We start from the raw sequence: 9,877 nt of genomic DNA, 5'->3' as shown, positions 1-9,877 counted from the left end.
TCTCAGCTAGATGGCTGCTAGTTTATCTTCAAGCCTGATCAAGACCTATATTGAAGAATAATGCAACTCATGTTATAGACTAATAGTCATCCACATAAAAAGAAATGCAGTCAATACAAATATTATTCAAGTTTACACACCAACCATTAAAACTAGTAATGAAGAAATGAAGAATTCAACCATCTTATTCAGTCTAAGATAGATTAAACATGCAATCAATAGGTATTGATGATTATTGGCTATTGAAATATGAAAGTTGGAAGCAAAGTGGAAAGAACAGTAGTTGGAAATTATGGCCTGGTGATAGAAATGAAGCTAGATATCGCATGATAGAATTTTCCAAAACTAATTAGTTTTTCACTGCAAATACTTATTTTCAACAACACAAGGACAATGATACACATTGGATTCTCCAGATGGAATATACAGAAATCAAATTGACTACGTCTTTGAGAAAAGATGATGGAGAAGTTCAGTATCAGGAGCCCAAACTAGGCAGAGGATGACTGTGGGACACATCATCAATTGCTCACACATAAGTTGAAGTAGAAATTAAAGAAAATTAAAACAAGCCCAGGAAATCCAAAATACCACCTTGAATCTATCTCACCCCAGAATTTCAACAACAATTCAAGAATAGATTCGACAGAAAACCTGACAAGTTGTGGGATTAACCACATACATCATAAATGAAGACATCAAAATGTCATTAAAAAGAGAGGAAAAGGGGAAACATTAAAATGGATGTCAAAAGAGACGTAATAAACATGCTCTTGATCTTAGTGAAAATAAGTGGAAGAAATAAATGAACTGAATAGAAATTTTCAAAGGGCAGCTGGAGAAGACAAAGTAAAGTATTATAATGATACCTGCAAAGACCTGGAGTTAGAAAGCAAAAAAGGAAGAACATGCTTAGCAAATCTCAAATTGAAAGAACTGAAGAAAAAACTCAAGTGCAATGTTAATAGACTTGATGGTAAAAATATTGAAAGATGCAGGCAACATCGAAAGCTGATATAAGGATATTTATTATATTTATTAACTCTTATATACACATATATATCTGTTATATAATATCCATGAGTATTATTATATGTTATACTGATTCTATTTCTAAACAGACCATGACTGATACAATGTTTGGGTTAATGTCTGTGATTTTACCATAGAGACTGGTTCACTATTGTTCATGCTCATACTCACAATGCCTTAATAAAATGCCTGTATGCCAGGAAAATGACACGGAGGAAATACTCCATTAATATTTATTATATTAATGACTAACTTGCATTTAGAATTAGAGTCCTACCTTAAAAAGAATGCTCTACATTCTCTTTCTGCCTTTTTATTGTTGGCTTTTTGTTTCCAGTTAATGCTTATCTCATGCAGATATGATGATGAACATTTTGATATGAAGATATACACTTATCGATTGATGTTTTGTAATACATGTCTGATTGAGAAAACAAATCTCTATTATTCCTTTAAGAGTAGTTTAGCAAGTCTTGCCAGTTTGTCACTCAATTGAAGTTCACACTAAATGAAATTGAACAGTCGAAGTCTGAACCCTAGCAGTGCACTCATTACTTGTCTAATATGGGACAAATTGCATAATTTTTGGCCTTTGCTTCCTTTAAAGAGAACATGTAATACTACTTTTTTCCCAAAGTTCTATTCTTAGGATTGACTCTGCTAATATATATAAAATGATTAAAGTTAGGTATCTGGCACATAGAGAGGAATCAGTAAATGGAAATGATGGCAAGTTTTCATCAAATTTTTCCTGCAAAGTTGTAGTATTAAATTAAAAGATAACACTGAGGGAGGGTGAAGGGCCAGCCCCCACCCGCTGCTACTACTATTACTACTACTCAGATTCAGTAATACTACTTCTGGGTTCAGTAATGCACAATTGTACGGTTGAGATATATAAGTATTATATTAAAGTCATCAAGGCATGAGAGATAATACAATAATACAGTCAGGCATGTTACATAGTACCATTGCTCACCTCAGCCCAGCTTGGTGGTCCACGTGGAGAGAGGGGGAAGGGAAGGAGGGGAAGGGAACAAGGGAGAGGGGAGTGACCAGGGAGTGAGCAGCAAGGAGCTCAGAGTCAGAGAGATCTATATTGCTGACTCACACCTATATACCTTTTGGGGGCAAGCCAGCCCACTAATTACAGGTAGAGACATACGTCACAGGGAGGAGCTGCACTATAGGTTACACAGCAATGAGTAGGTGGTCTAGGGAGTGGTCTCTGTGTCTCCATAGGAACCATTATCAGTAGGGTGTGAACTCCCCAAGCTTCAGAGAGTAGTCCATTGTCTCCAGCAGCAGGGAGCAGGCCCACCCCACCGCGTGGTGGGATGAGACAGCAGTCTGGCAGCAAGTATCTGACTTCCCCCACACACAAAGTCATTTGAAATCTGATTAAAATGACATTAAGACCATATATTTTTAAAATGTGATGCAAGTAATATACAGAGTAACTGTACCAAAGCGAACTAATAGACATTCAAGTATTTTCAGAGGTAGCATATGATCAGGAACCATATGGTGCTAGTGAAGTAGATAGAAAGTACCATGAACTAACAAAAGAACAAACAAATCTGTCTGGAAAGAAGTACAACCAAAATGCTCCTTAAAAATAAATATGGCAAGTCTTCATCTCATGTACTTTAGACATGTTATCAGGATAGACCAGTCTCTGAAAGAGGACCTCATGCTTGATGTAGTAGAAGGGTAGTGAAAAAAGGAAGACCTTCAAGGAGATGGATTGATACAGTGACTACAACAATAGGCTCAAACCTCATAATTGTGAGGCTGGCGAAGCGCCAGGCACTGTTTCATTCTATGGTGTGAGTCGCAACCAATTTGAGAGCACCAAAAACCACACACTTTAACAATTGCATCTTTGCTTGAATTTGATTGACAGATCAAAAATCCCACTGATTCTAACTCATAGTGACTCGATAACTGCAGAGTAAAATTGCTTCCTGGAGTTTCTAAGGCTGCTAATCTTTACAGAAGCCAACTGCCTCATTTTTCTCCAAGGCTAGTGAGTTAGAATCTCCCAAACTTCCCAGTTAGCAGTCCTAATGCTGTTCCTTGATTGACATCTAGGTGATAAAAACAGAAGAGTTTACAGTTGCTAAGAAGCATCCAACCTATTCCCATCAAGTCTATTTGCACTCATGGCACTCCTCCAGGGCGGAGCAGAACTGCCCACAAGGCTTCCAAGGCTGTTATCTTGATGGAGGCAGAAAGCCTCTTCTTTCTTCTGCATAGCAGCTGGTGACTTTTAATCACTGATCTTTCAGTTAGCAGCTGAGGATTTTTATCACTGGGACACCTTATGGGTCATAAAGGTGACTTCAAAATGAGAAGATAAATTGAAATTCTGACCGTTCAAGTTCACCAAGAGGTAACTTCAAAGAAAGGCTTGATTATCTCCTTATGAACAACCAGCCAATGAAACCCTGTGGAGTACAGTTCTACTCTGCGTCATACGTGGTTACCACAAGTCAGAAATTATTTTATGGCAACTGGTGAAAGTTTTAAAGACCATGACAAGAATATAAACCCAATGCCATCAAGTCAATTCTGACTCATATTCACGCTATAGTATAGAACAACGTAAAACTGCCCAAAAGGGTTCCAAGGCTAACCTTCATGGAAGCAGACTGCTACCACATCTCTCTCCCAAGGAGCGACTCATAGATATGAACAGCTGACCTTTTGGTTAGCAGCTGAGAGCTTTGGCTACTGCAACACCAGAACGCTTTGGCAAAAAGAGAGATACTTATTGGCTATCAGTGTTCATCTGATATTCAGAATCACCTTTGGTTTTCTATTACTAGGAACAGAAAGAACTAACATTGATTTAATTAAGCAGCTACTATGTGCTAAGCTCTATCACGGACACTTTATATGCTGGGTTAATTGTCCCAGCCACTTTTAAGCTAGTCCCTCCCTGCCCCTACACATCTTTCTCATTTAAGAGCACATCATTATCAATCCCATAGAAGAACTTACAAACCTTGGACACATACTTGATTCTTCACTTTCCTTTAGCACAACATCCAATCAAACCATCACCAATTCCAGTTCTACCTCTAAAACAGAACTTGACACTGTTCCATTGATTTCTTTTTTCTCTACTACCACCACCCAAATCCAAGCTACCATCAACGCTTGTTCGGATTTCTGCGAACTTCCTAATCCTGGGGTTCTCAGTCTGGGTCCCTTGAGAATAGAATTCTGTATAGAATTCAGGGGGTCTGTGGTCTTAGTTGGGAAAACAAAATCACATCTGTATCTCATGAACCTTATTTAAACAATTTAGTAGAAAAGAGCCAATACAAGTTCTTATAAAGAGATATCCTGATATTTTAATGTTTTATTGTTCAAAAATGTCTATTAATAATCCCTTGAATGAACTTCCTTTATGTATTTCCAGAAGGAATAAGTTAAATGAAAATATTACTTTGTCTCTGCCTCTCTCCATACACACATATTTTTTTCATACACACACATCTGGATAGAATGAGCCTCTGTGTCTCTCTATATACATGCTTATATTTTTCAGACACCTCACATTAATTACCTGGACACAGTTTTTCTCTCTGTTCACACATGCACACATAATACCTTGATAAAGTCATGCTTTTGGTCTCTGTTAGCCCTCACTATGTACATGCACATTTTTAACCCCCGAATCTTATCAATATAAATGCAAATTATAAACTTCCTCGTAGCCAAAGCGTAGTGGAAAACACAATTAGTTTACACAGTATACTCAGATGATTTGTTTAAAAGCCAATCACCACAACAAACGTAACTATTCCTTGTCCAAAGTCCTACAATAAATTGCTCTCATACGTCCTTATAAGGAAAACACAGCAGAATAATCAAATCTCTAAGTCACATCCCCGTAAATAAAAATATCATGCTTCATTGAATGGAGACTTATATCATCATCTTAACAGACATGGGCTCATATGATCTTGGTACTCAGTGTCTTCCATAGACAGGGAGCGTCGGCATAATCTGGGAGATGGTTAGAAATTCTGGATTCCAGGCTCTTTCTTAGATCTGTGGAATCAGAGTCTGCATTTTATCAGCAAAATCCCCAGGTGATTTCTATCCATATTAAAGTTTAAGATGTGTTAGTCTAATCATTCAGCTCAGGGAGGGTGTGGGGGTGGGGTTGTAGGAGACTAGACTTCAATCATTGATCCACCAAATATTTACTGAGACCTTGGCAGTGGAAACTATCTCTTAAACACGACACCAATGCCATCATAAAAAGACTGAAATTTAACACCATTAATTGTGGTGATGAAATATGCCATAGAGTAGACAGTATCTGTAACAACACCTGTTCTCCCTACTAAAAAAGTTGAGTACCTAAAAATGGATCAGACAATGCCCTAATGCTGGAGAAACAGTAATAAAAAAATAATACGTATCTTTATTTAACATATCTTATAATTGGGAAAATCAGATATAAGTAAAATAAATCACAAAAATGGAAATATATTGGATCAGGGCTGCAATTTTAAATAGAAAAACAGGGAAGACCTTTTTGAAGAGGTAAAGAGCTGACTGAGATGAAGGCACTAGCTATAAAAATCTCTAGGGGAAGAATATTTCAAATAAAAGAAACAGTGAGTACAAACACCCTGAGACAGGAGAATGCCTAAAACAGAAAGCCAATGTGGCTGAAGCAGAGCAAGCAAGAAGTAGAGTAGGCTAACTGGAGTCCTGATGATGTGGGGTCTTGTCAGCCATTTTAAAACATGGTTTCAAACCTGTTCAGTCGTGACCAATACAGCAAAATTGGAACAGTCAAAAATTTTAAGCTGTTAGTATGTTGGAATGATATCAGGAATGGGGAGAATTATGAGTTAAAGTTAAATTATGAGTAATGAGAGACTCAGAAGAGGTGTGGTGAACTTTTTCAGGAGCCAGATGATAGAGACTGGATTATTGCTATGCATATTTAAAGTGATGCTGTCAAGAGCCGTCTTTGAGCCAGGTAGAGTTGTTTAGAACACTGCTTGTCGAGTAATTTGATTGTTATACAATGTACATGCTGCTTAGTTTTCTAGGCGGAAGATTATGATTCTAGCACATCGCTCCCTGACTCACTCAATGGCACCGAATTGATTTCGGCTCATAGCAACCCTACAGGACAGAGTAGAACTGGTCTTGTGGGTTTCTGAGACTGCAAATCTTAAAGGTAGCAGAAAGCCTCATATGTCTACCAGGGAGTGGCTGGTGGTTTAGAACAGCTGACTTTGATGTTAACAGCCCAACTCATAACAACTACACCACCACAGTTTGAGTTATGGTTCTGGTATAGTCACCGTTTATGGATTTGGGTCCATTCTAGTTTCTCTTCATCAGTTATGACTGAACTGGGAAGATCTAATCCAAAGCCCTGTTTTAAAGATCTTAGTTGTATGTGTGATGAGATGAGAAATTTCTGAAGGGAAGGTAACAGGGTGCAGGTTGTTGAGTAGAGAAATGGCATAATGAAGATTGTTTATTAGAAGATTGGTTTATCAGAGTTATATGGGACAGCTTGAATAGAAGAATCAGCTCAACGACCATTGTACCAATTGATTTGTGCCATAGATTAAGTGCCAAAGATGGGCCAAATAGTATGGGAAAGGATATAGACTAGGTTAATAACTGGAGTAACTGCTAAAGGAAAGAAAATATAAATGACATTGGAGGGAACACAACTCAGGACAAAATGATAGTTTACAGAGAAATAACATAAGGTTGTGATTCAATTTAATCAAGGTTTCTGATTGATCTACTGAGGGCAATGCCAAAAACTGACTAGAACTTGGGAGTAAGTGATGTGTAAGACTGGTCATTCTTGAAGGTTTTTGAGTCTGGCACGCTTAGTCCCTGCCCTACACTTTCCAGAATTGAACTAGGACTTCAAATGGGTTCATTCTGGCTTAACCCCTGCTGAGAATTTGCTTTTTCCACCTCAACATACTGAATCCGATCTATAGTTTATAAACATAGATTGATTCAGGTGGACGTACAAATTCTCAGCAGATGGATAGACTTGGAATTAACTGATTTGAAAGCCTAGCTTGAACTTTTTGGACAGCCACAGCTGTGACTGGCTTGACAACTGGCTGAACTGCTCAAGTCAAGAGCTGACTTTTGCCCTCTGAGCTTGTTGCCTTTTCTGGGAGCAAGGGCCAAAGCACCTCAACTTGATTAGTACAAAAAGACAGATCTGGTTTAGCAGGAGAACAGCGAAAGGCCTTAATAAATGTCTCTGGGGAGCAGTATTACAGACTGGCCCTGGGTCACCATTCTGGGGTCTAGCAGTCCTTGTGCATGTCTATCAGTGTAACCTGGTTGGTCTCCCCCTCTTTGTCATTCCATTCTAGAGAAAATGGACCAAGGGATGGAAACATGGAAGAATTAAGCTTTAGGGACACAAGCAGAGAATTTTTTGTTTTAAATAGCCAATTGCCAGACTGCAAGGTCTATAGAGCTGATGCAAATGTAATGCAGATGATATGTAAATTGCTCCATGGCCTTCTAAAGGGTTTTCTACCACTGGAAGGGCCCTGGGGAAACTGCTAGCAGATAACAGTGACTCAGAGGCAAAGTGAACTATTTCAAGACAACTTTGTCATATGGACCTTTTCTGCCCTGCCAGCACTGTGCATTTTTTAGTATTCTTTTTTTTTTCTCACTTGAATCAGCATCACCTGCTGAACATCAAAAAAATATCAAGTCTGCTCCTGTCGAGGTTATCCAAGTTAATTGCACTTTTAAAATACTCGGTGTACCTTTGATTTTTCTTCAAATGCCTCTCTCACCCAACCAAACCCAAGTTAAATGTGCCACGTCTTTACTAGAAAAATATTTGGCTCTAGTGGGTTATGAATGAAAGTGCCTCCCTTTCATTTTTAGTTACTGTGATCCTTTGGAGGATTCTCCACCACCACCTCACCCCACCCCAGCTCCTCATTCTATAGGAACTGGCACATTCTAACCCAATATTCAAGAGCTGTATTAACAGTTATTACCAAAGAAAACAAGCCAACAAAAACCAACCAATAATCGTATGAATATATAGTGATGAAATCCAGTTCACTTCAAGGAGTCACTGGAAAGCTATGCATGAAGAGAAGCTGCCGTTCCATCGTAAGTACACTTGCTTCAATGAACAAATGTACATGGCACCAGAATGAGCTGCAAGTTTTATGCCTCTCTTTCTTAAAGCTACATGTATATGTTGAAAAGGGGCATCCTCATCAGATATGTGTTGCGCTCAATTGACCGGCAAACACATTAGACCTAGAGTAGAGTAGGAATTCTTCAGGCTTGCAGACGCAACATAACTGCCCAGCTGTGCTTGGAAAGGGGAGCAGAATCAGTTCCTAAACGTTCCATTACTGATTTTCAGTCTTCTAACATGCTTTGGACACAGAAAAAAAGGATGAGCCATCTATCCTTTTTGAGGTATTTTATCTCACTGGAAAGGGACACCCTGTCAGCCTCCAGAAAGCTGTTGGGTAAAAGAGGTTTTCGGAGGAGATACCCATCACGGTCAGCGTATAGCATAAGCAACGTGCAAAAACTCCACGTCCAAGTCAATAGGACAAGGAGAAGACAGAAGAAAGTAAGAGTTGGACCACAAGAGAACGAAGAAAATGACAACTCCAGGCAAAGATTAACAAAGAAATATGGGGAGCTCGCCCAAGCGCTCAGCTCATGAAGTTTGGGCGTCTCCAGAGGACTGGCAGACAGGCAGGCAGGCAGGACAGGGCTAGGCAGGGCAGGGCAGAGCTGCACAGGGCTTGAGCAAGGCAGAACCAGGCATGGAAAGGGAAGGGCAGGCAGCGAGCGCTCCCCGGCGGTCCGGGCTGCCTCTTACCTCCTGGGCGAGTTTCTGCTTGAGCACCAGCGCAGCGCACAGGTAGCCCGCGCGGCCCACGAACAGCTCATCGGAGCCACAGTCCAGGAAGGAGACAGGCGCGCAGGTGGCACACAGAGCTCGGAACTTGCCCAGCGGCTGCACGTAGTCAGACCGGCCCAGGGCGTGGTACACGAGCGTGGCCACCGCATACACACCCGCTCCCCCGAGCAGAAAGGCAGCGCGGGTGTCAGCGTCTGGCTCACCCCAGTCCTCCACTTGGGAACACGCGTCGATCAGGCGCTTGGCTGAGCGCAGGTAACGCTCCCGGGCGGTGGCAAAGAGTGGACTCTGTGAGACGTGATAGAGCATATAGGCGACCCCTGCCACGCCGCCATACAATCCCCCTTGACAGCCACTGGCACCGGTTGCTGCCCCCCGGGCCTCGGTGGTACCCCTGAGTGGGGGCAGCTCCTGGAGAATTCTCTCGATGGTGGAAGTCACCAATGGCCCCACAGCTTCCTCGCACTGGCCCGCCAGCAAGCTGCCCTGGTAGTCATCGAAGTGGTTGGCAAAGCAGCGCTTGGTGTCCATGCTGCTGACCGGGCTCCCCAATGCTGAGCCTGGGACCTTGAGGGCTGGAGCGCTCGCCCTGCAGCTCCACCCACCACCTCTGGCTCTCTCAGACACTCTGATGGCGGTGGATGCAAGCAGGATGGAGCTAGGAGGGTGAGACTGGAGGTGCCAAGAGGAGGCAGGCTCGAGGAGGACAGACGGAGCAGAGAGACAAGTGGAGCACCGGGCTGTCTCCAAGCTCCTGAGTGGCCCGGGTGAGTGTGGGCATGCGCCGCGCCGAGAGCCCTCTTCCCGAGGCCGTGCCTTCCCCAAACCTGATCTCTCCTGCTCCGCTGCAGCTTGGAGGTGTCTTTAAGCCTAAGGGAAGGAGGTGATCTCAGGCAGGACCCACTTGGG

General features: G+C 41.7%; 1 protein-coding gene across 1 annotated transcript in view; it reads right to left on the bottom strand.

Moving 5' to 3' along the window:
• LANCL3 (LanC like 3) overlaps positions 1-9,499 on the bottom strand; it is a 125,469-nt gene extending 115,970 nt beyond the window's left edge. Inside the window, exon 1 of the mRNA XM_004714559.2 lies at positions 8,927-9,499. Within this exon, the coding sequence (XP_004714616.1) occupies positions 8,927-9,499 (573 nt within the window). The remainder of the gene's footprint in view (positions 1-8,926) is intronic.
• Between the last annotated feature and the right edge of the window lie 378 nt (positions 9,500-9,877).

The sequence above is a fragment of the Echinops telfairi genome, unplaced genomic scaffold (assembly GCF_000313985.2).
Source record: "Echinops telfairi isolate 266 unplaced genomic scaffold, ASM31398v2 ScPeMD7_26;HRSCAF=91, whole genome shotgun sequence".
Lineage (NCBI taxonomy): Eukaryota > Metazoa > Chordata > Mammalia > Afrosoricida > Tenrecidae > Echinops > Echinops telfairi.
Note: the sequence above shows the minus strand (reverse complement) of the source record. Positions and strands in the feature narration are given on the sequence as shown.